The 26,678-nt window shown below is 39.3% G+C and overlaps 1 protein-coding gene across 2 annotated transcripts; it reads left to right on the top strand.

The window, feature by feature from the left end:
* Window positions 1–50: 50 nt before the first annotated feature.
* Window positions 51–22,317, top strand: LOC100447072 (zinc finger protein 479-like). Of its 2 annotated transcripts, none has more exons than XM_024241334.2 (5): window positions 51–842; window positions 8,053–8,105; window positions 13,555–13,681; window positions 14,160–14,255; window positions 19,166–22,317. In XM_024241334.2, exons 2-5 carry the CDS (start codon window positions 8,067–8,069, stop codon window positions 20,812–20,814), a joined length of 1,911 nt encoding a protein of 636 aa, XP_024097102.2. In that variant the 5' UTR covers window positions 51–842; window positions 8,053–8,066; the 3' UTR covers window positions 20,815–22,317. The 2 variants fall into 2 exon arrangements, with proteins under 2 accessions (XP_024097102.2, XP_054416474.1); XM_054560499.1 differs by lacking the exon at window positions 51–842 and adding an exon at window positions 2,623–3,872.
* The last annotated feature ends 4,361 nt before the right edge of the window (window positions 22,318–26,678 follow it).

Genomic DNA, 26,678 nt, shown 5'->3' with positions numbered 1-26,678 from the left:
CAATTCCAACTTGATTGCCTCTTGGTGTGCGATTCAGAACCTCAACAGTGGGTTCTGTTAATGTGGAAGGCTGATAATCCTTACTTTTATTTGAGTTTGTGTACAACAGCCATAGTTTGACCACAGTTTTAGCTGGGCTATATTTTGGCACTCTTTGTAGCACTTGAGGGCTTCATACAATGTGCATGCAAGTTGTGATATTCCGTGACCATCCTACAAGTTGAAGATACAGGACCTTAGTTTTTGCCCCAAGACTACAGGGGTCAAAATATCTTCAGGTATGAGTCATCATTCCACCTGTAAGCTGTGCCCTTGTGTATTTCCTAATACCAACTGTGGAGAGAGACCAGGCACAAGGGTTGCATCACCTGGGTGATGGCCAAAGATATGTCACAATTGCCACTTTGGGCAGGATCAAAAATCTCCCCTGAGTGCAGGGGCAATTCAGGAGGGTCATATCACCTAGTTACTGGGCTCAGCAATATGTCACAATGCCCCTTGTGGGCAGGGCCAAGGCAGGACTGTTACATCACCTGGAAGCTGGGCCCAGTGATATGTCACAATGTCTCTTGGGGGCAGGGTTCAGGCAGGAAAGAAGAGTCACATCACCTAGGTGATGGGCCTGGAGATATTTCACAATGCCTTCTGTAATTAGAACCCAGAAAAAAGAGTTATATCATTTGGGTTAAAGGTCCGGTGATATTTCACAATCCCAACTAAGGGCAGGACCCAGGCAGAAAAGGAGAGTCACTTCCTTTGATGATTGGTCCAGAGATACATCACAATTTCCCCTGAGGACAGCTCTCATGCAGAAGAGGAACTAAATATAGCGCATGGTCCAGGTATATGTGACAATCTCAACTGTACACTGGGCCCAGGCACTAGAGTAAAATTAATCAGAGGCTGGGAAAATGTATATGTCACAATTACACCTGCAGAAAGGTTTAAAGATAAGATTTAAAACCCCACAAATGTCCTGGCTTCACTTATGACAGTCAACATATCTTGCGAGATATGGTTAAGTATTTGACTCACAACCTCAACAGTGGACTGGCTCTGTGCATGAGAGCCTGAACCCCACTTACAGTATCCCAGTAGCAGAGTCACAGCCTCACAGGGATGCTGAATCTTGGTGTGGGAATCACCATGCTACCTGTGGACTGCGTTCACATATGAGAGTCATAATTCCAACTTTGACTGCCTCTGAGTGTGAGATTGAGGACGTTGTAAGGAGGCTGTGTTCAGGTGGGGAGGGTGACAATTCTTACTGTTAGCCAGGTGTGCATATGAGAGTCACAATCTCACCTGTTTGCTGCTCCCTGTTATGACACTGTCTGTACCACCTGAGGGTTTTACATGGCACATGTGAGACTCACAATCTGATTTCAGACCTTTGTGCTTGCCCAGGCGTTTGTTACAATCCCAAATGTAGGATCACGCCCATTGCCCTAAGCCCAAGCATGAGAGTCAACATCTTTCCTATTTTTGGTTCCAGGTAGGAGAGTCATTTTTGCTCCTGTGATCTGGTTACAGAAATTGGTCAGCATCCCTCCTGTGGCTCAATCCACATGTGGCAGACATGATCCAACTGTGGACTGTATCTGTCAGTGAGATTCAGAAACTATTTTGCTCTCTCCCTATATAAAGGTGACAATTTTAACAGTCAGCTGAGTGTGCATACAATAGTCACAACCTCAGTGTTGTGCTGGGTCTTATTAGGACACTCTCTGTACCATCTGAGGGCTTTACACAACATGCATGTGTGTGGCAATCACCTGTGATTTTTCTTAAAGTAGAAAACCCAGAACTATATTTTTTGGCCTAAGCCCAGCTATGAAAGTCAATACCTCTCCTACTGGCTGGGTCCAGGTATAAGAGTCATCGCTGGGCCTGTAAGCTGGGTCCACATATGACTCACCATCTGACCTTTGGCCAGATCCACATTGGATGGTCAATATTCTAACTGTGTATCGTGTCCTCATATGAGAGTCAAGACCTCACCAATAAGTTTTGTCAATGTGTGAGGGAGACAATTTTAATTGTCAACTAAGTGTGCCTATAAGAGTCACAATTTTACCTCTGTGCTGGACTCTGTTTTAACACTCTTTATATCACTCAAAGACTTTATAGAATATACATGTGTGATATATTGTGTGATCTTTCTACATTTAGAAGGCCCAGATCCTTACTTGTTTTTCTAAGCTTAGCTAGAAGAGTTAAAATATCTTCTATTGGCTGGGTTCACACACGCGAGTCTTCATTATACCTGTGAGCTGGGCCTAATGTGTGACCATCCCACCTGTGGGAAAAGACTAGGAGGGAGAGTCACATCAACTAGGTGCTGGGCCAGCGATATGTCAATATTTTTACTATGGGCAGGGTCCTGGCAATAAAAGTCACATCTCCTGGGTGCTAGGAAAAGCAATATGTCACAATCCACCTTGTAAACATGTTCCAGGTAGAAGACAGTCACCTCACCTAGGTGATGGGCCCAGTGATATGTAATCATTCCTCCTGCAAACAGATTCAAGGCAAAAAAGAGTCACATAACATAGGTGATGGTCCTAAAGATATCTCACAGTAACCCCTGTAGACTGGCCCAGGGAGAAAGGGAGAGTCACATCACCTACGTGATTGGCCCAGAGATATGTCACAATACCCTGGGAGGGCAGAGCCCAAGCAGGAAAGTCACATTATCTAGGCGCTCAACCTAAGTATATTTCACAATCTAAACTGTAGGCGGGGCCTAGGCAAAAGAGAAAAATCAGTCAGATACTGAGCGAAGCTATATGACACAATCACACCTGTGAAAAGTCCAGAGATCAAATTTACAATCTCTCACACGCCCCAGCTTCAGGACCAGAGTCAACACTTCCTGTGAGTTGCACCCAAAATGCCTATTGTGGCACCTCCTCTGTTCTTTCAAAGGAGTTCCAGGCTGTTAGAGCTTGAATATCCACAATTAATTAAGTCAACTTTAGGGCCAGGCGTGGTGGCTCACGCCTGTAATCATAGCACTTTGGAAGTCCGAGGAGGGGGATCACCTGAGGTCAGTGTTCAAGACCAACCTGACCAACATAGTGAAACTCCACTATTTTTTTTAGTATTTAGTAAAAATACAAAAAATTCAAAAATCAGCCAGGTGTAGTGGTGGATGCCTGTAATCCTAGCTACTCAGAAGGCCGTGGCAGGAAAATTTCTCGGTCTTCCGAGGCAGAGTTGTAGTGAGCAAAGATTGCACCACTGCATTCCATCTCAAAAAATAATACAATTAAGCTGACTTTTAACCATGATGCTCTTTTTTAAAAAAATTATTTAATTGTCTTACTACTTGACTTTAGCCATGCCAAAATGCCAATATTTCTGACTTTTGAACTTTACTACGATAACCTCCCAAGTGAAACCAATGAGCCTTTTTTTTTTTTTTTTTTTTTTTGAGACAGTGTCTCCCTCTGTCACCCAGGCTGGAGTGCAGTGGCCAAACTTGGTTCACTGCAACCTCCATCTCCTGAAACCAATAAGCTTTAACTAAGGTTATGAAGCTAACGACAAGTGTACAAGATATTTTCAAAAAGGTGGCAAGCAGTTTTACAAAATCTAGAATCTTCAAAGGTAGCTCAGAGAAAGGAAAATCCAAGATGGTTGGTGGAGGGGAAGAGAATCAACAAATGTTCACACAGATATCAAATCAGAAAGGACTCATTTCCTAAGTGAGAAATTGAACCCTGAACCTGGGCTGCCACTGTGAGACAGCAAAGCCCAGCTACTGAGCTACGGCACGAAGCAGTCGCCATTGGAGTCTCCCAGAAGAAGCCTCCAGCAGCCGATTTTGAGCTTGCAAAGGTTTTGAACTGCTCAAGATCATTTTTAGAGTTAAGTATAACATAAATTTCAAAATTTCTGTATGCTGCATGGTAGAAACCAAGAGAAAATACTGCCACATGGCTACAAGGTCAAGCTCCCAAGAACATAAAACAAGAGGGAAACTTCATCCATTATTTTGTTGTTGTTGTTGTTGTTTGTTTCAGGGACTTCTTTTTTGTTTCTTTGGGGGTATTTTTTTTTTTTGAGATGGAGTCTTGCTCTGTCTCCCAGGCTGGAGTGCAGTAGCATGAACTCAGCTCACTGCAACCTCTGCCTCCCAGGTTCAAGCAATTCTCCCTGCCTCAGCCTCCTGAGTAGCTGAAACTGCAAGCGTCTGCCACCACCTGGGCTAATTTTTGTATTTTTTGTAGAGACGAGGTTTCGTCATGTTGGCCAGCCTGGTCTTCAATTCCTGACCTCAGGTGATCTGCCCACCTCGGCCTCCCAAAGTGCTGAGATTACAGGCATGAGTCACCATGCCTGGCCTGTTTCAGGGACTTCTGACCAGAAGTTTCAACATGTGATCTCTGCGCAAGATGGTGGCCTAGAGTAACAGAAAAGATAGGAAAGGAAAGAGAGAGAGAGAGATTGAGAGAGACATTGCCTATGGCAGGGCAGGAGAGGTGAGGAGCTCAGGAAAGCCAGAGAAAGACCCAAGCATTGCACTGAATCAAAAGTTTAGGTGGCTGCTTGTTGGTTGTGAAAGAATCTTTTTTGCAGTCCCATCTGCTCTCAAGTTTCCCACTTTAGGGAGGAAAAATCTCCACATGTTCCATGATTCTGTACTCACCTAATTCTGTCAGCCACAGCCATTAGCAAAAAATGCAAGGCAAATTAATACAAAGACAAGGCCTGGTTCGGTTCGTGCCTGTAATCCCAGCACTTTGAGAGGCTGAGGCAGGTGGGTCAGCTGAGGTCAGGAGTTCGAGACCAGCCTGGCCAACATGGTGAAACCCTGTCTCTACTAAAAATACAAAAATTAGCCAGGTGTGGTGGTCAGCGCCTGTAATCCCAGCTACTTGGGAAGCTGAGGAAGGTGAATTGCTTGAACCTGGGAGGTGGAGGTTGCAGTGAGCCAAGATCTCACCGCTGCACTCCAGCCTCAGCAACAAGAGTGAGACTCTGTCTCAAAACAAACAAAAAAACAAACAAACACAAAGACAGCAATGGTTAATATTCCATAATGCCAAATCTAATCTTAGCTGAGAGGGACTTTACTGAGAGGGGCCTCTAACCCCCTAAATCTTAGGAAAGACTCTAACCTTTCTAAGTTGCACCTCAAACACAAGTCTTTCAAATGTTCTTGCCTTTTATTAAAAGGGACCTTTTATCTTATCTGTCTTAGGAGACACTCTAACTCCACTAAATTGGGCTACTAACCTGATCCCATTCTTTACACGGGTATGCCACCACTTACAAAAAGTTAGCCAATTGGTAATTCAGTCTATTTCCTTTGAGTTGCAGGTTTCCTTAGTATCATCCTTTTGTAATTCACTGAAAAGAAGCTTCCAGAAATGGCCCCAATTCAGAAACGAAGATTGGGTTCTTGGATCTCCTACAAGAAATAATTTAGAGCCCTATGCCTGTAACCCCGGCTTATGCCTGTAACCCTGGTAATTTGGGAGGCAGAGGCGGGAGGATCACTTGAGGTCAGGAGTTCGAGACCAGCCTAGCCAACATGGTGAAACCGCATCTCTACTAAAAATAAAAAAATTAGCCGGGCATGGTGGCGCATGCCTGTAATCCCCGCTATTCCAGAGGCTGAGGCAGGAGAATCTCTTGAACTCAGGAGGCAGACGTTGTAGTGAGCCAAGATGGCGCCACTGCACTCCAGCCTGGGTGACAGAGCAGGATGCTGTCTCAAAGACAAAAAAAAAAAAAAAAAAAGATAGAAGAAAGAATTTTGGATGAGTCTGCAGTGCAAAGCAAAAGCAAATTTATTAGGAAAGTAGAGAAATAAAAAATGGCTACTGGGCCGCTCAACTAAGGATACTTAACAGTTATTTCTTGATTATATGCTAACTAAGGGGTGGATTATTCATGAGTTTTACAAGAAAGGGGTGGGCAATTCCCAGAACTGAGTGTTTCTCTTCTTTTTAGACCATGTAAGGTAACTTTCTGATGTTGCCATGGCATTCATTAACTGTCATCGCGCTGGTGGGAATGTCTTTCACATGCTAATGCATTATAATTAGTGTGTAATGATTCGTGAGGACAATCAGAGGTCACTTTCATTCCCACCTTGGTTTTGGTGGATTTTTGTGGCTTCTTTACTGCAAAGTGTTTTCTCAGCAAGGTCTTTGTAAAATGGATCTTGTGCCAATCTTCTATTTATCCTGTGACTTAGAAAGCCGGGCCTCATGGAAATGCAGTCCTGTAGGTCTCAGCCCCATTTTACCCAGCACCTATTCCAGATGCAGTTTCTCTGCTTCAGACGCCTCTGACATAGCTACAGGGTGCTGGAATGTGGCTAGTGTGAACTGCAATGTGCTAGAAAGGTAAAATACAAGATTACATTCAAAGATTTAGCTTCAAAAATGTATATGCTTTATTAACCATTACATACTAATCACATATTAAAATAATAATATTTTGGATATACTGGGCTGATTAAGTTGTTGCAATCAATTCTACCGTTATTCCACCTGTTTCTTTCTTTTTTATTTTGAGACAGAGTCGCTCTGTTGCCAGGCTGGGGTGCTGTGGTGTGATCTCGGCTCACTGCAACCTCTGCCTCTTGGGTTCAAGTGATTCTCCTCTCTCAGCCTCCCTAGTAGCTGGGATCACAAATGCCTGTCACCACGCCCAGCTAATTTTTCTACTTTTGGTAGAGCAGGGGTTTCATCATGTAAGCCAGGCTGGTCTCGAACTCCTGACTTCAGGTGGTTCGCCACCTCGGCCTCTCAAAGTGCTGGGATTACAGGCGTGAGCCACTGCTCCCGGCCCCACCTTTTTCTTTTTACTTTTTAATATTTGGCTACTAGAAAATTCAAAATTTACCTGTGGCTCATATTTTACTGCAGAGGATTGCCTCCCTTTTGAAATCTCAGGCTGCCCGCATGTATTAGTCCATTTTCACACTGCTACAAACAAATACCTCAAACTACGTAATTTTCTTTTAAAAGTAAATTGAATCGTAGTCCTACATGGCTGCAGAATCCTTGGGAAATTTAAATTCATGACCATGACAGAAGGTGAAGGGAAAGCAAGGCACATCTTACATGGTGGAAAAAGAGAGAAAACCGGGGAGGACGTGCCACATTTTTAAACCGTCAAGTATCTTGAGAGCTCCCTTACTACTGCAAGAACAGCATGAGGATAATCCACACCAATGATCCAATCACCTCCTGCCTGCTGCCTGCCCTGACAAATGGGAATTACAATTTTTTTTTTCTTTCAGACGAAGTCTCTTTGTGTCACCCAGGCTGGAGTGCAATGGCGCCATCTTGGCTCACTGCAACCTCCACCCCTGGGTTCAAGCAATTCTGCATCAGTCTCCCGAGTAGCCGGGACTACAGGCGCGCTGCCACGCCTGGATAATTTTTGTATTTTTAGTAGAGACGGAGTTTCACCATATTTTCCAGGCCTATTTCGAACTCCTGAACTAGTGACCTGCCTGCCTCAGCCTCCCAAAGTGCCGGGTTTACAGGCCTGAGCCACTGCGCACGGATGGGAATTACAATTTGAGATTAGATTTGGGTGGAGCCAGAAAGTCACACCATATCACTGCAAAGGATCCGCAGCAAGGAAGGTCATAAAATCCTAAATTTTAAAATAATTGTCATTATTTCAATGTATGAATAAATATTATATATCATTTATAAATGCATATGACATTATACACAAGGTTAAATGCAAATATCCTCTGAAGTTGGCCTGGCTCAGATCAAGGAAGAAGCCCTGCCTGTAAAGGCTGCAGCCTAGGCTGTTATTTTTGCTTCACTCAGCCCAGTGTGCGATCAAATATTCCCTCGCTCAGGGCATGAAGGGTGGAGCCTGAAACCTTATCCAATCAGGAGCCGTGGACTAGAAACTGTCCAATCAGGCATGCAGCTGGAAAGAACAGGCTACTTCCGTAAGTTTGCCGGTCCTTTGTGTTTCTCTGCGTCCAGAGCTGCAGTTCTTCTCTTCACTACTCTGTGTCCTCTGCTCCTAGAGGCCAAGCCTATGTGTCCTTGTGTCCTGCAGGTATCTGCAGATTTATGGCTAAAAGACCGGGACCCCCTGGAAGCCGAGAAATGGTGAGTGCTGGGTCTGTCATCATGAGAGAGGGGTGGGGGCTGGTTGGAACCGGCAGAACGTGGCTGTAGCAGGACCCAGACTTTCTCTCAGTCGGTTCGAGAGCCTGACGACCCAAATCCTCTTTGGCCCAGCTCGGCTCTCGTCCCCTCCAGCTGCAAGATGGTGCCTGGGCCAGCGGCTGGGACCCTGGGAGCTCTGTCTTTTTCCTCTGCACTGGCTTTGCCCTGGACTGGAGGCCTCTCTGGTGTGCTCTGCACTCCCAGCACCTCACCTCACCCAGATTGTACAGGGATGGGAAAGTCATCAGGGGAGGATCCTGACTCAGGGTGCAAGATTCATGAGTGGAAAGAGCTGTGGTCCTGGGGTCCTTAGTTCCTCATTTTTCCTTTTAGAGATGTATGGGAGTCACTGTAAAAATGAGAATCTGATCAAAGTGTGATTCAAGAATCATAGAGAACCCAGCTGTGGTTTGTGGGTTGTGATCCATGGGAGAGACTCGAAGAAAAGTCTGTTATAAGTTGCATGATGAAGCAAACCAGATTCAATAATTGGTTTGGTACAGTTATGTAGTTTCCTTATTTGTAAGATCCAGGTGAAAATTTCTTGGTTATGTCATCAGAGATTAACTGGCAGTCTGTGGTTGCCTAGGCCTGAATATTTTCTTCAAGATAATAATTTCCAAGAAATGCTTTTTTTGGTTTTATTTTTTGAGAGGGAGTCTCACTCAGTCCTCCAGGCTGGAGTGCAGTGGTGCGATCTCACCTCTTTACAACCTCCGCCTCCCAGGTTCAAGTAATTGTCCTGCCTCAGTCTCCCGAGTAGCTGGAATTACAGCTGTGTGCCACCACGCCCAACTAATTTTTGTATTTGTAGTAGAGACGGGATTTCACCATGTTGGCCAGGTTGGTCTCCAACTTTTGGCCTCAGGTGATCTGCCTGCCTCAGCCTCCCAATGGGCTGGGGTTACAGGTGTGAGCCACTGCACCCAGCTGATATTTTTTCTTTACCTTTTATTTTAGGTTCAGGGGTACATGTGCAGGTTTGTTATATAGGTAAAATCATATCATGAAGTTTTTGTGTACAGATTATTTTATCACTCAGGTACTAAGCATAGTATCCAACAGATTAGTTTTCTGATTTTCTCCATCCTCTGACCCTCCACCCTGAACTGAGCCTCAGTGTCTGTTGTTCTCTTATTTGTGTCCACGTGTTCTCATTATTTTGCTCCCACTTATAAGTGACAACATACAGTTTTTTATCTTCTGTTCCAGCACTAGTTTTCTAAAAATAACAGTCTCCAGTTCCATCGACGTTGCTGCAAAGGACATGATGTTGTTCTTTCTTATAGTTGCATCATATTTCATGGTGTTTACATACCACATTTTCTTTATCCAGTCTACCATTGAAGACATACAGGATTATTTCTTGTTTTTGCTATTGTGAATCGTGCTTTAATAAACATATGCGTGCATGTGTCTTCATGGTAGAAAAGCTAACATTCACTGGGTATATTCCCAGTTGTGGGATTGGGAATGGTAATTCTGTTTTCAGGTTTTTGAAAAAATGCCAAGCTGCTTTTCTCAGTGGTTAAATAAATTTATACTTTCACCAGCAGCATATAAGCATTCAATTTCTCCACAGTCTTACAAGCATCTGTTTTTATTTTTGTTTTTACTTTTTATTCTAATTGTTTTTATTTGAATTATTTCTTTTTTTCCCATTAGTCTAGTGTTTTATCTATCTTATTATGTTTACATAGAATCAACTTCTGGTTCCTTTGAATTTTTTTTTTTTAAGACAGAGTTTCACTCTTAGACCCAGGCTGGAGTGCAGTGGTGCGGCCTCAGCTCACTGCAACCTCTGCCTTCCAGTTTCAAGCAATTCTCCTGCCTCAGCCTCCCGAGTAGCTGGGATTACAGGCATGTGCCACCACGGCCAGCTAATTTTTGTGTTTTTAGTAGAGATGGGCTTTCACCATGTTGACTAGGCTGGTCTCAAGCTCCTGAACTCGTGATCTTCCCGCCCTGGCCACCCAAAGTGCTGGGATTACAGGAGTGAGCCACAGCACATGCATGGCCCGTTGAACTTCTTATAGTTATTTATGTCTCAAACCTCTTCATTTCAGCTCTGATTTTGGTTATTTCTTGACTTTTGTGAGCTTTGAAGTTGGTTTGCTCTTACTTTTGAAATTCTTTTAATTGTAACATTAGATTTTTAAATTGAGATCTTTCTAACTTTTTGATGTGGATGTTTAGTGATATACATTTTATTGTTAACACTGCCTTAGCTCTAACCCTGAGATTCAGGTATGTTGTATTTTGGTTGTAATTAGTTTCAAAAATTTTATTTCTGCCTTAATTTCATTATTTCCAAAATAGCCATTTGGAAGCTGATTATTCCATTTTTATGTAATTGCATCCTTTCACATGTTTTTTGTATTGAATTATTCTATACATTTTCTATTTAAAATTAATGAGAAAGATAAGAAGAAATAAAAATGCTGTGCTCTTAATCTAAATGCTAAAAATTATTCAGCACTTAGTACCAGCTCCCAGGGTGCTATGAAAATTAAATCACAAAATGTGTTATTCCCAGCACAGTGTTCTGTGACATGCTCCTGAGCACAGTACCTGCTTAATAAACATTTTATTAGTACATGTGTACAGGTTTCCCAAGTGCGGGTTTACTCAGACATTGCTGTCTTCTGTTGTCCCTGTAAACTTAAAAAAGCCAACAAAAATATAGTATTTCAGGTTGGAAATTGGTTGTCTTTATTTGTAGCAGAAGTATTAGTATTGTGACAAATGTGGTGTGTGTAAGGGACTCTTCTGTGCATGCTTTCACTTGCTAATGCTAATAATGTGTCTGGGAAAGCACAATCAGCATTTACAGGGGACTTGTTGAGAAAGCCCATGCCTGGACCCTTTTGGATCCTGCAGAATCACGTTGCATAGAGCGGGGCCAAGATTACCAAGTGATTTATAAACTTGAGGGGTTCAAGATACTTTCAGGATAGTTAGTTCAACCTTTGCATCAAAGGAAGGCTGCACTGCCTGCCCTGTTTAAGTTTGGTAGGAAGAGGTCAGTGCAGTTCATGTTCCCATTACTCTAAAGAAAATTGCTGGTTTCTGATAGGGGAGGGCAGGGACAAAGAAACTTATATTTTAATAGTTGTGGAGAAGCTCATTGTTCTCTCATTGCTCTTAAATCTTTTCAGTTATAAACAACAAAAATGGGTGAATGTTTTCTGCAAGTCTCAGTCTTCCGCCCGTGGGTGTGTGTGGTGGTAGCCCGTGAATAGGTTGTGCTTTAAAGTCATATTCTCAAGATGCAGGTTTGATATGTCCAGGGCATCTTATCTGAAAATACATTTCAGAGAAAGTGGAGGAAAAGAGACAAATCACTTTTTCTCGGGTGAGCATGTCTCAGATCAAGTGCACTGTCCACTCTGCCTTTTGGAATGCCTTGTGTTCAGAACTTGCAGTTTTTTACTTCTCTACTTGTGCTGTTGATCCCTAATGAGTTTGTTTCAACTATTTTTTGTGATTTTTATGATAGTCAAGGGGTTCTGAAAAAAATATTTGTTTTCTATATGCCATAGCATTCTATACATTTCTCTTCATCTTGGATTCTTGTATATCATGCAGAATTCTTACCACAAATTTACAACCTACGATATATAAAATGTTCCCGTTGTAGCTGTTGAACATTAGAAGGTGTGGATACTCAAGATTTCTACTGGGGAGACACCGTTGTCTTCGGATATTAGTGAAAAATGAAACATGTTATATTGAGGTTTCATCTGTGTGCTCTATTAGTTCCATGCAGAACAGTGTTTAGAAAATGCTCATTTAAACAGTGTGGCATTTATTACACAGAAAGTTCTGAAAAAACTGTTAGGAGATACTTGCTTTCCAGGGTGCTAAGGAAAGACTACTTAAAATTACTAATAAAAATTACAGAACAGGGAAGTTATCTGCACCTTCAACTTTGCATAAAACTGATGTTTCTTTATGATTAAATTTAGGCCAGGTGCAATGGCTTTGGCTTGTAATCCCAGCACACTGGGAGGCTGAGGCAGGCAGATCACGTGAGGTCAGGAGTTCAAGGCCAGCCTGACCAACATGGTGAAACACCATCTCTACTAAAAATAGAAAATTAGCCGGACGTGATGGCATATGCCTGTAATCCCAGCTCCTCGGGAGGCTGAGGCAAGAGAATCACTTGAACCCAGTGATTCTGGGTTGTAATGTAGATTACAATTTACTTTTCTGAGAGGAGAGAAATGCCACAGCAGTGATGTTGTGTCATGTGTGCATCAGCACATAATAAAAATGTGTCCTAACAAAGTTGATAGCAATTTTATTCACTTGGTTCAAGATCTCTATGACATTTTTTTCCACTCTAGAGTTAATTCTTATTCTCTTAATTATTAAGGACACTTAGGAGATTTACTAGCTGAAGTGCATAAACCATCGCATTTAATCTGGAGGCTGTCCTTTCCTTTTAGATGACTTTTGCTTATATTTGTCTTTTAAAAATGAAGGCTCTTATATCTTTATTTACAGGTGAGAGAAACTGGGAAAAACCCAGACTCTGCCATTTACTGGATATTTGACAAAATATTCTTACTAGGCTAGAAACATTGGTGAGCTTGCTAAAAATTCAGAAATTCAGACTTTCTCTGAAATCTCCTGAAACAAAATCTCACAAGATCTTTAGTTTATTGTACATACTAAGACTTCAGAGGTATCTTCCAACTCATCATGACTGTTCTATCTGAGAAATATACACAACTTATTCTATATGATGTAAATATAGCACTCAAAAATAGACATGTCCGGCCAGGTGCAGTGGCTCATGCCTGCCATCCCAGCACTTTGGGAGGCTGAGGTGGGTGGATCACCTGAGGTGAGGGATGCAAGACCTGCCAGGTCCACATGGAGAAACCCCATCTCTACTAAAAATACAAAAATTAGCCAGTCATGGTGGCTCATGCTTGTAGTCCCAGCTACTCAGGAGGCTGAGGCAGGAGAATCAATTGAACCCGGGAGATGAAGGTTGCACTGAGCCAAGATCATACCACTGCACTCCAGCCTGGGCAACAGAGTGAGACTCGGTCTCAAAGAAAAAAAAAAAGAAGAAGAAAAGAAAAACAGAAAAAAAAAAAGACATGTCCATGTTGATGTCATTAATTTTATAATGTATCATCCAGAAAAGTATCAAATCTACAGTGGTATTGTGGATCTTATGCTATCCTATTTTCTCAGAGTTAGAGAATACTTCAGTGTTAAAAATTATCTTATTGAATAATTTTAGTCAGTCTTATAAGTGAGAACCACTTCTTTTTACTCTCTTTTTTAACTTGAGTCAAATAAAAATCTCTGCCTATGGCCATGCGGTAAGTGCTTGTGTGTTCATGAGTGGTTTTGTTTGTTTGTTTTCCAGGGACTGTTGACATTCAGAGACATAGCTATAGAATTCTCTCCGGAGGAATGGCAATGCCTGGATTGTGCTCAGCGGAATTTATATAGAGATGTGATGTTAGAGAACTACAGAAACCTGGTCTCCCTGGGTGAGGATAACTTCAATACATAATTCCTAATATATTTATTTTCTCTTTTCTAAGATGTTTTTGGTAATTTCTGCTTTGCATGAATGAATTTTAGATCTCCAATTTTAAGAAAATCTTGGGGATTCATTGGTGTAGAACAAATTCTTCAAGGTGTTTTATCTTGACTAGAACTTTTCCCTTTCCTGAGCTTATGTATCTTTTGCTCTAGGTTAGTGGGAATTCCAAAAATGCCATGGCATAAAATATCGTTGCCCACACATTAGAATTCAGTTGCTGTCACCAATTTTTGATTCAGTAGTACTCAGTAGTGAAATTAAGGACCTATAAATTTAAAATATTTTCTGAATATTTAGAAAGTTCTATTATGAATCAATATTAATTTTCTAGAATTTTCTATTATATCCTCTAAGCATAATACTAATTTGGTAATTAAAGAATTCAGCATGATCTATGTCACTTTTTTTTCTTAATAAAACAGGTATTGCTGTCTCTAAGCCAGACTTGATCACGTGTCTGGAGCAAAATAAAGAGTCCCAGAATATAAAGAGAAATGAGATGGTAGCCAAACACCCAGGTAGGTGAGAGCGAATGAAGCAGATGAGACAGATGAGAGGTACACAAATCAAGGAGGCAGCCAGTCCTTAAAATGTGGTCTGAGGAACTGTGCTTTGATGAAAAGAGTTTCTGAGAAGCTCAAGTCATTTTTTTCTTTTGCTCTCACATAGGGACACCTTCTGCCTCATGCTGTTAAATTCTCTAAGGATTCCACTTTTGCTTCCATAATCTTTCTTCAAGTTCGCAGTGTGAGCCAAAGTTTTCTTTAAAGGTTATCAGGGACTGCACAAACTGACTGCTTTACCATTGCTTTTGGGGACACACTAATATCTGCATATTTTTGAAAAACTCTAAACCATTAAAATTTTTTTTTTGCATCATGTCTAAAATGTGTGAGAATAGTAGTTTCTCTTTCATTGGTGGTCATCCATTTTTCTGCACATGCCATTCTGTTTTTATTACTATAGCCTTGAAATATATTTTAAAGTTTTTACAAATTTTTTTAAAATTTTTAAATTTTTTATATGTATTTATTTATTTAGAGGCTTGCTTATCCCCCCCTTGCTGTGGGGGGATATGCAAGCAGGGTACCTTTTATGTCTTCATTTTACTGTGTTGCATATTTTAGATATAGACTCATAAATGGTATTGCTGTATTATATTATATTATAATTTCATTTTAAATTATTTAAAGAACATTTATGATATTTTTATGATGGCTGTATCTTTTTCTCATAAAAAACAACTTACATAGGTTTCAATTTCTTTACATCAACAGTTGGTGTTTTAAAAAAATTTATAGTGGCCATCCTAATTGATGTAAGGTAATTTTGTTTTGCATTGTGATTATGTTTTGCATTTTTCTATAAATTATTAATTTTGTGCAGCCTTTCAAATGCTTCTTCCCATTTGTATATCTTTTTTATTAAAATTTAATTTAATCTTTTTTCCATTTCTTTCTTTCTTTCTTTTTTTTTTTTTTTGAGACGGAGTTTCGCTCTTGTTTCCCAGGCAACAAGAGCAATGGTGCCATTTCAGCTCACAGCAACCTCTGCCTCCTGGATTCAAATGATTCTGCTGCCTCAGCCTCCTGAGTAGCTGGGATCAGGGATGTGCCACCACACCCAGCTAATTTTGTATTTATAGTAGGGATGGGTTTCTCCATGTTGGTCAGGCTGGTCTCGAATTCCTGACCTCAGGTGATCTGCCCACCTCAGCCTCCCAAAGTTCTGGGATCACATGTGTGAGCCACCGCACCCGGCTCATTTGTCCATTTCTAAATCAAGTAATTCAATTATTGTTGTCTAGTGCTAGGAGTAGTTTATATATTCTCAATATTAAGTCTTATCACGTGTGATTTTCAAATATTGTCACTGATTTCTTGGGAGACACTGTCACTCTATTAAATGTTTTATTTGATTGCAGAAATTTTGAAGTTTAGCCCAATTAAATTTTTCTGTTCTCCTCTTTGTTGCTCATGCATTTGATGGCATATCTAAGAAAATGTGCCAAGACCAATGTCATGTCTTTGCACTATACTTTTTTTCTAAGAGTTTCATTAGGTTTTTTTTAGTCTAAGTACTTTGTTTAAAATATTTTTTATATGTGATGCAATTAAACCATTCAACTTCATTTTTTCAATGTAGATGTCCAGTTTTCAACATTATCTGTTGAAGGGATTATATTTTCTCCATTGTCTGCTCATGGCAACCTTGAGGCAGATTATTTGGTCATACACAGAAGAGTTCATTGCTGGGCTTTCTATTTTGTTCTATCATGTCTTTATCTGTCTTTTTGTGAATACCACATAGTTATTGTTATTGCTGTTTTTTATTATGTTTTGAAATTATGAAGTATAGTACCTCTGTGTTTTTCATGTGTGTTTCTCTAGATTTGGTTCATAATAAAATTTAAAAATTTTAAACAACATTTCAGGAATAAATATACTTTTGGAATTTTGATACAAATTATATTAAATTTGTTCACCACTGTGGGTTATATTGACATCTTAACAAATTAAGTCATCACTTAAATATGTTGGCCCTTGAGAAAAAATATTAAATTAAATTAATCTAAATTATTTGACCCTGTGCAAGAATACAGTGAAGAGTGTGTTTATTTCCATGTATTTTTGATTTGCCAGTATTACTTTTTTCTTTTTAGTTTTATTCAGTTTGGGTTAGAAAACATATACTGTATGATTTTGCTCTTCTTAATTTTTTTTTGACTCAGAGTTTCTCACTCTGTTTCCCAGACTGTAGTGCAGTAGCACAATCTTGGCTCACTGCAGCCTCAACCTCTTGGACTCAAGTAATCCTTTCACCTTGGCCTACTGAGTGGCTGGCACTACAGGCATACTCTGCCACGCTCAGCTAATTTTTAATTATTTGTAGAGACAGGGTCTCACTGTGTTCCCAAGGCTAGTATCAAACTTCTTGCCCCAAGTGATTCTTCCACCTTGGCCTCCCAAACTGCTGGGATTACACCTGTGAGCCACTGCACCTGGCTGATCTTTTGAAATTTACTAAGACTTATGTGTTCTAACAGAATGCACCAGGTGCAAATAAGAATATTTTGTATCCACTTACTTTTGACTGGAGAGTTCTGTACATGTCTGTTTAGCCTATTTGGTTTGTGATATGGTGTAGATGCCCTCCAAATCTCATGTTGAAATGTAATCTGCACTGTTGGATGTGGGGTCTAATGAGAGCTGTTTGCATCATGGAGACAAATCCCTCATGAATGACTTGGCACAATCCCCTTGGTAATCATAGGGTTCTCACTCTATTAATTCACATGAGAGCTGGTTGCTTAAAGGAACCTGGCTCCTCCACCTCACACTCACATCATCTTTCACCATGTGACATGTTTGGTTCTTCTTTGCCTTCCACTATAATTGTAAGCTTCCTCATATCTTCACCAGAAGGAGATGCTGGCATATACTTCTTGTACAGTCTACTGAACTGTGAATCAAAAAAATCTTTTTCTTTATAAATTACCCAGTCTGAGGTTATTTTCTATAGCAATGGAAAATAAATTCATACGCAATACAATATTCTTCGGGTTTTCAGTTTTTTTAATTGATTTTTTATTTAAATTTTTTATTTATTATTGAAAGTGAGGTCTTAATGTTTATAATTTTGTGTTGCTATTTTATTTCTTGCTTCATTTCTGTCAATATTTGCTTAATATATTTTGAAGCCCTCATGTTATATATGCATATACATACAGATAGACACAATAGGTATAGATTTCTAGTAAATGGACTCATTTTAGCATTATATAATATCAGTCTTTGTCTCATGCTAGTAATTGACTCATTTGCTTTTGTGTGTCTAAAAAGATTTTTTCTTTGTGCTACATTGGAGATTCTGTAAAACATTTTAAATGTTACAACAGTATATTTTAAACTGGTAAAAAAATGACTTCAGTTGCATAGAAAAATTTGTCTTCATTAAATCTACCCTATACTTCTTATTGATGTTGCTAATTATATCTTTTTATGTTTTATGATTATTTTTATGCTTATATTTTTCAAATTTTAAAAAATAACTAAAAGTATTTTCTGCACCATCACAATAATGCCACAGAATTTTACTTTTGTATATGCATATGTTTTTCAGAAAGTTATGTATTTTCATATGATTACATATATTTTTCATCATGTTATTTTATGTGGAAAGACCTCTTTACAGCATTTTATTTAGGGCACATGCAATGATTATAGCTTTTCCAGCATTTATTTATTATGGAAGAGTTTTATTTTTCTTTATGTTATGTAGTACATTTTTTTCTGGTTTTATTATTCTCACCATGAAAATTTTTTTCAGCCTTTGACCATTTTACACAGTTCTTTTCTGACCTGCACGGTTTCTGTTTACAAATTCACTGGTTGTCTCAGAGGACTATGCTTATAAATAATACCTCACTTTTATCCTGCAGCTCCCAAGATTATCTTCTGGTTTGTGACTTTTGAAACTTTGCTTAAATTTGTGTTGCGGATCTTTTTGTGTACATCCTAGTTTGTTTGTTTAGCTTCTTCATTTTTTACATATTTTTTTCTTACTTTAAAATTTTTTCAGTTATTCTTTTTTACCTCCACATTGTTTATTTTTATCATTGCAAGTTTTGCTGGTATACTTATTTTTCTTATTTTATTTGGGTGTCCGGTTTTCCATTTTTGTCATTGAGCATAATATGGATTATCTTAAATTTTAAAAATCAAGATGTACATCTTTATTTTTATAGTTGCTTTTTCAAAATTTTTGATTTTTTTGATTGGACCATGTTGTCCTCATGTTTTATATACATTGTAATCTTTGTTTGAGATTTAGACACTAACATAAAACTACCTCTCATGATCCTTATAATGCAGCTCCTTCCTGTCATAGCATGACACCAATTGTCTTTGATAGAGATTCTGGGATTCTCACAAACATGTTCTCAGGATGTGTTTTGTCTGCAATTTGTATTTATTTTTCAATTAAAAGACTTCTTCATATTTCTTCTTAGTGGTCAGTAACTACGTTCTACACCTATCTTCTGCCCATGATACTGCAGTCTTTCTGCAGTTGTAACATTCACTTTTGAGCTCAGAAGGCTTAAAGCTGTTATTAAAGGCACCATGTTCTTCTACTGGGCATGAGGAAGGGCTATGTTGGGTAAATATAGCAGACTTTTCTTTTGTCTCTATATGGCTCTGGACATTGTGCTCACATGGTGCACACACTTTATTTATAAATTTCCAACAAAGGTATTTTGGTCACTGTGATTTTGTTACATTTATACATCTATGAAGGAATTATGGCCTGTGGTATTTTGATATGGCATTTTGCTAATGTACCTTGTATAATTTTATATATTTCATTTGTAGAATATATTTATATAAGTCCAGAAAGTGGAGTAACTTGTGCTTTTTATGTCTTTCAGTTATGCATTCCCATTTCACCCAAGACCTTCAGCCAGAGCAGGGCATAAAAGATTCACTCCAAAAAGTAATACCAAGAACGTATGGAAAATGTGGACATGAGAATTTACAATTTAAAAAATGCTGTAAAATTGTGGGTGAATGTGAGGTGCACAAAGGAGGTTATAATGAAGTTAACCAATGTTTGTCAACTACCCAAAACAAAATATTTCAGACTCATAAATATGTCAAAGTCTTTGGTAAATTTTTAAATTCCAATAGACATAAAACAAGATATACTGGAAAGAAACATTTCAAATGTAAAAAATATGGCAAATCATTTTGCATGCTTTCACACCTAAATCAACATCAGGTAATTCAAACTAGGGAGAAGTCCTACAAATGCAAAGAATGTGGCAAATCCTTTAACTGCTCCTCAAACCATATTACACATAAAATAATTCATACTGGAGAGAAACCATATAGATGTGAGGAATGTGGCAAAGTCCTTAGCTGGTCCGCAAACCTTACTAGACATAAGATAACTCATACTGGAGAGAAACCCTACACATGTGAAGAATGTGGCCAAGCCTTTAGGCACTCCTCAACACTTACTAACCACAAGAGGATTCATACTGGAGAGAGACCCTACAAATGTGAAGAATGTGGCAAAGCCTATAGCTTATCCTCAACCCTCACTGACCACAAGAGAATTCATACTGGAGAGAAACCCTACACATGTGAAGAATGTGGCCAAGCCTTTAGGCGCTCCTCAACACTTACTAACCACAAGAGAATTCATACTGGAGAGAGACCCTACAAATGTGAAGAATGTGGCAAAGCCTATAGCTTACCCTCAACCCTCGCTGACCACAAGAGAATTCATACTGGAGAGAAACCCTGCAGATGTGAGGAATGTGGCCAAGCCTTTACCTGGTCCTCAAACCTTACTAGACATAAGAGAATTCATACTGGAGAGAGACCCTACACATGTGAAGAATGTGGCAAAGCCTATAGCTTACTCTCAACGCTCACTGACCACAAGAGAATTCATACTGGAGAGAAACCCTGCAGATGTGAGGAATGTGGCAAAGCCTTTACCTGGTCCTCAAACCTTACTAGACATAAGAGAATTCATACTGGAGAGAAACCCTACACATGTGAAGAATGTGGCCAAGCCTTTAGCTTATCCTCGAACCTTACTAGACATAAGAGAATGCATACTGCAGGGAAACCCTACACATGTGAAGAATGTGGCCAAGACTTTAGGCGCTCCTCAGCACTTACTATCCACAGGAGAATTCATACTGGAGAGAGACCCTACAAATGTGAAGAATGTGGCAAAGCATTTAGCTTATCCTCAACCCTCACTGACCACAAGAGAATTCATACTGGAGAGAAACCCTACATATGTGAAGAATGTGGCAAAGCCTTTAACTACTCCTCAACCCTTATGCAACATAAGAGAATTCATACTGGAGAGAAACCCTACAAATGTGAAGAATGTGACCAAGCTTTTAAGTGGCATTCAGGTCTTGCTAAACATAAGACAATTCACACTGGAGAGAAACCCTACAAATGTGAAGAATGTGGCAAAGCTTTTAAGTGGCATTCAAGTCTTGCTAAACATAAGACAATTCACACTGCAGAGAAACCCTACAAATGTGAATAATGTGGCAAAGTCCACCCTCAGGCCTCATAATACATAAAATAATTTATACTGGAAAAAAAACACTACAAGTGTAGAGAATGTGGCCAAGCCTTTAACCAGTTCCAAACCTTAATTGAATGTAAGAGAATTCATATTGGAAAAAAATTTTATAAACTTAAAAAAATGTAACAAAGCCTTTAACCAACCCTCAAACCTTAATGAACCTAAGAGAAATTATTTTTAAAAAATTTTTTGAGATGGAGTCTCCGTGTGTCACCCAGGCTGGAGTGCAGTGGCATGATCTCAGCTCACTGTAACCTCTGCCTTCCGGGTTCAAGCGATTCTCCTGCCTCAGCCTCCTGAGTAGCTGGGATTACAGGCGTGTGCCACCACACTGGCTGATTTTTGTATTTTTAGTAGAGATAGAGTTTCACCATGTTGGCCAGGCTGGTCTTGAACTGCTGACCTCAGGTGATCCACCTTTGTCAGCCTCCCAAAGCCTGAGAGAATTTATATTAGAGAGACCCTAGAAACATTAAAAAAAAAGTGACAAAACTTTTAAGCACATCTCAGGCCTTACATAATATCTGATCATTCATTCTAGAGAGAAACTCTACAAAAGCAAAGAATGTGGTAAAGCTCTTAGTCTTGAACCCTTATTATACATAAGAGAATTAATACTGAAGAGAAACCCTACAATAAGGAATATGGCAATGTCTTTAAAAAGTCCTCAAACCTGAATAAATGTAAGATAATTGATATTGGAGAGAAACCTTGCAATTGTAGGGAAAAATGTGGCAAACCCTCTGTCTCAAAAAAAAAATTATAAATGTGATTACTGTAAAAAGACCTTTTGGAAAATATAGGCCTTTAAAGTAAAGACTAGTTATTCTGAAGACAAACATACAAACATAAAGAGGATTGTTGTACCTTTACTTCCATTACAGATTTTATTGTACACATTTTATATTAAAGGAAAAATTTGAAGATCTGAAAAAGATGCTCAAACTTTGTTGAACGTTAGAGAATTTATATTGGCGAGAAAGTCTAAACATGTAATGAATGTGAAAAACATTTGTTCAAAAACTATGGCTTAGAAAACACCAGTTTATACTAAATATTTTTGCAGAACCAGTAAATGGGGAAAACATATTAAATCAAAAATTGTCTATATAAACATCTGAGGAGGCACAGTAGAAAGATGAAGGCACTGAAACTTCAGACATTACACGAAATCAGAGTGTTGAGTGTAAAAGAGATCCAAAGCTAACACCATATTCATGTTAAAGAAGTAGGTTTTTTTGGAGATTTATAATTACCTTCGAGGTATGCTTCTTTCTTCTATAAAAAATAGTTTCTGAAAAGCAAATAATAATGTAACTCAAGTCTCAGATTCCGTCATGTTGACTCTTCCCATTGTTTGTGAAAGTATTTGAACAGTTGTTTCATCAGAGATAGGAGAGATTGTTTTTTATCAATTGTGCATTTATGTAATAAAATGCAATAAATTTAAAAATATTTAAAGATTATGTGTCAATTTTTTCATTAAAGTTGTTTTTAATGTGTTAAAACTATTGTGCTTTGAATGAAGTGTTAATTTGTCATAAAATTTAATGGGTCCCATTTTACTTAAGGTTCTAAGTAAAAGATGGTAACAGTATACTATTTGTTAATGTAGGGGAATGACATCTTTAGTAATCTCTTTTTTGCCAGTGTTTTTTGTTTGTTTGTTTGTTTTGAAATGGAGTCTTGCTCTGTAGCTTAGGCTGTGCAGTGCAGTGGCACGATGTCAGCTCACTGCAAACTTTACCTCCTGGGTCCAAGCGATTCTCCTGCCTTCAGTCTGCCAAGTAGCAGGGACTGCATGCACATGCCACCACACCTGGCTAATTTTTGTATTTTTAGTAGAGATGGGGTTTCACCATGTTGGCCAGGCTGGTCTTTAACTCCTGATCTCAGGTGATCCACCTGCCTCAGTGCCCCAAATTGGTGGGGTTACAGGTGTGGGTCACCACGCCTGTCCTGCCAGTGGTTTAACCTGCAAATAAGTAGAAGAATTTTTTTCTCGTAAATCAAATTTGTATTCTTTTTTACCCTATTTAGATTTTTTAAAAAATTTTGTGGGTAGTGTGCATACACACTTATGGCATATATGAGAAATTTTTTTTTTTTGAGACGGAGTCTCGTCCTGTCGCCCAGGCTGGAGTGCAGTGGTGTGATCTCGGCTCACTGCAAGCTCCACCTCTTGGGTTCACACCATTCTCCTGCCTCAGCCTCCCAAGGAGCTGGGACTACAGGTGCCCGCCACCATGCCTGGCTAATTTTTTTTGTATTTTTAGTAGAGACGGGGTTTCACCGTGTTAGCCAGGATGGTCTCGATCTCCTGACCTCGTGATACGCCTGCCTCGGCCTCCTAAAGTGCTGGGATTACAGGAGTGAGCCACCGCACCCAGCCATATATGAGATATTTTAACACAGGCATACACTAGTTAATTATCACAGCAGCGTATATGAGGTATTCATCACCTCGAGCAAGTATTTATCCTTTGTATTACAAACAATCTCATTATACAGTTTTATTTTAATATATGCAATTGAATTATGACTAACCATAGGGTCATTTTATGGTCATAAAAATTGCATGACTATAATTAATATACATTTCTGAGTCTTGATTAAATATTTTTAAAAAATTGTTTTGTATATTTTTTGTACATGTGGCCTCTCTGCTGATAAACAAAAACAGACTTTTAGTTTTGATTTACACAGAGATATATACAAATATATTACTCTAAAGATATATCAGCCAGGCATGGTGGCTCATGCCTGTAATAGCACTTTGAGAGGCTGAGTGGGGCAGATAATTTGAGGTCAGGAGTTCAAGACCAGCCTGGCCAACATGGTTAAACCCCATCTCTACTAAAAATACAAAAAATTAGCTGGGGATGGTGGTACGTGCCTGTATTCCCAGCGACTAGGGAGGCTGGGGCAGGAGAATCGCTTGGTCCTGGGAAGCAGAGGTTGCAGTGAGCCAAGGTGGCAGACCTGCACTCCAGCCAGGATGACAGAGCGAGACACCATTAGAAAAAAAAAAAAAAAATATATATATATATATATAATAAAAATATATATATATATATATACACATATGTAAGAAAGTTATGTAGCAAGTGAGTGTGTTTGTATTTGAGTTTGTATGTATTTTCAGAAGAGAAGAAAAATATTGAAACAAAAGAGATTATTTTAATAAGGTGGATAATTAACAAGAAACCTGGAAACCTCAGAGATTCTCAAAAAATTCTATATTCTGTGACTTGTATTGAATTCGTTACTGTAAAATTTTATCCCACCCAAATCTTATCTCAAATTGTAATCCCCATGTTTCAAGGGAGGGACTTGGTGGGAGGTGATTGGACTATGGGAGTAATTTTCCCCCATGCTGTTCTCATAATAGTAAGTGAGTTCTCAAGGGATCTGGTGGTTTCATAAGTGGTGTTTTTTTCTGCTCTGCCTCTCTCTTGCTGCCTAGTGAAGAAGGTATTTGCCTTCCACCATAATGATAGGTTTCCTGAGACCTCCCCAGCCATGGAGAATTGTGAGTAAATTAAACTTTCTTTCTGTATAAATTACCCATTCTCTGGTAGTACCTTTATAGTAGTGTGAAAACAAACTAATACAGAAAATTAATACAAGTAGTTTGGGGCACTGCTATAAAGATAATTGAAAATGTGGAAGTGACTTTGGAACTGGGTAATAGGCAGAGGTTGAAACAGTTTAGAGAACTCAGAAAAAGATAGAAAAATGTGGGAAAGTTTGGAACTTCCCAGAGACTTGTTGAATGCTTTTGACCCAAATGCTAATAGTGATATAGATGATAAAGTCCAGGCTGAGGTTGTCTCAGATGGAGATGAGAAACTTATGTTTAAAATGGAAGCAGAACATAAAAGTTTGGAAAGTTTTCACCTGACCATGAGGTAGAATATAAAACCCCATTTTTTTGGAAAGAAATTCAAGCCACTGCAGAAATTTGCAAAAGTAAAGAGAAGCTGAATGTTAATAGCCAAGACAATGGGGAAAATGTCTTCAGGTCATGTCAAAGATCTGAGACAGGTTCTTCTATCACAGGCCAGGAGCCCTAGGAGGAAAAAATGGTTTCATGGTTGAGGCCCAGGGAGGGCCCCACTACTTTATGAAGCCTTGGGGCTGGGTGCCCTGCATCCCAGCTGCTCCAGATCCAGCTGCGGCTAAAAGGGGCCAAAGTACAGCTTGGGTTGTTTCTTCAGAAAGTGCAATCCTCAAGCCTTGGTGGCTTTCATGTGGTATTGACCATGCATGTGCACAGAAGACAAGAGTTGAGCTCTAGAAACCTCTGCCTAGATTTCAGAGGATGTATAAAAATGCCTGGATGATCAGGCAGAAGTCTTCTACAGGGGCAGAGCCCTCATGGATAACCTGTGATAGGGCAATGCAGAAGGGAAATGTGGGGTTGGAGCCCTCATGCAGAGTCCCCGCCCCCACTGAAGCTGCCTACTGGAGTTGTGAGAGGGTCACTATACTCCAGACCCCTAAATAACAGATTCACCATGAGCATGCACTGTACACCTAGAAAACCCACAGGCATACAATTCTAGTCCATAAAGGAGCTTCCCAAGGCCATGAGGGCTCACCCATTGCATCAGCATGGCCCACATGTGAGACATGGAGTCAAATGAGAACATCTCAGAGCTTTAAGACTTAATGACTGCCCCCATTGGAATTCAAACTTGCATGGGGTCTGTAGCTCTTTGGTTTTGGCCAACTTCTCCCATTTGTAATGGGAGAATTTATCTAATGCCTGTACCTCCATTGTATCTTGGAAGTTACTAACTTGCTTTTGATTTACAGGCTCACAGGTAGCAGGGATTTGCCTTGTCTCAGATGAGACTTTGGACTTAGACTTTTGGGTTAATGCTAACTTGAGTTAAGACTTGGGGGACTTTTGGGAAAGCACGTTTGGTTTTGAAATATAAAAAGGGCATGAGATTTGGAAGGGGCCAGAGGCAGAATGATACTCATGCTGTTCTTGTGATAGTGAGTGAGTTCTCATGAGTTTGGATGGTTTTATAAGTGGTAATTTTTCCTGCTCTCTTTCACCTAGTGAAAAGGATATCTGCTTCTCCTTCACCTTCTCCCATTATTGTAAGGTTCTTTAGGCCTCCCCAGCCATGCTGAACTGTGAGTCAAATAAACCTCTTTCCTTTATAATTTACCTAGTCTTTGGTGTGTTCTTCAGCAGTGTGAGAATGGACTAATAGACAAAGTAACTTAATAACAAAGGTGTCACTATTATCCTCAATTTACAAAAAAAAAAAAAAAGAAAAGGGCCAGAGGGAGAAATAACTTGCTCACAATAGCAGAGTCAGTATTAAAACAGTATCAACTTTAACTCGAGATAATACTCTTGAATAAAACAATAAAAACACTTCAAACAGAAAAGTTACCTTTAACATCTATTCTTAAAAATTTAACAAAAATGAAAATGGATACATTTGTATTGCTATATATTTGTATATATGTGAATGTATGTTACAAATAAGAAATACTTCATATAAGCCCCCAAAAAATAATTATTTTAATGAATACAATTGAAAAGCAGTTCAATTGATTATTATTTGCAGATGATATCTTTGTTTACTTAGAAAGACAACAAAAGCAACTGAAAGGTGATTTTAGAAATCTATTCAGGTGGGTAGGGAAAATTCTCAGATGACCCTCAGGTTCCCACTTCAGTGCACACCTGCTGTGTAATCCTTTTCTCTTGAGCGTCACAAAATGTGTGTGACTGTGGCAAAACAGTATTCATGTATTTCTATTACTAATTATTGGTTTCCTTTTTATCATGAGAG

This window comes from Pongo abelii, chromosome 6 (genome assembly GCF_028885655.2).
Source record: "Pongo abelii isolate AG06213 chromosome 6, NHGRI_mPonAbe1-v2.0_pri, whole genome shotgun sequence".
Lineage (NCBI taxonomy): Eukaryota > Metazoa > Chordata > Mammalia > Primates > Hominidae > Pongo > Pongo abelii.
The sequence above is the reverse complement of the archived record's forward strand: the minus strand, read 5'-3'. Positions and strand labels throughout refer to the sequence as shown.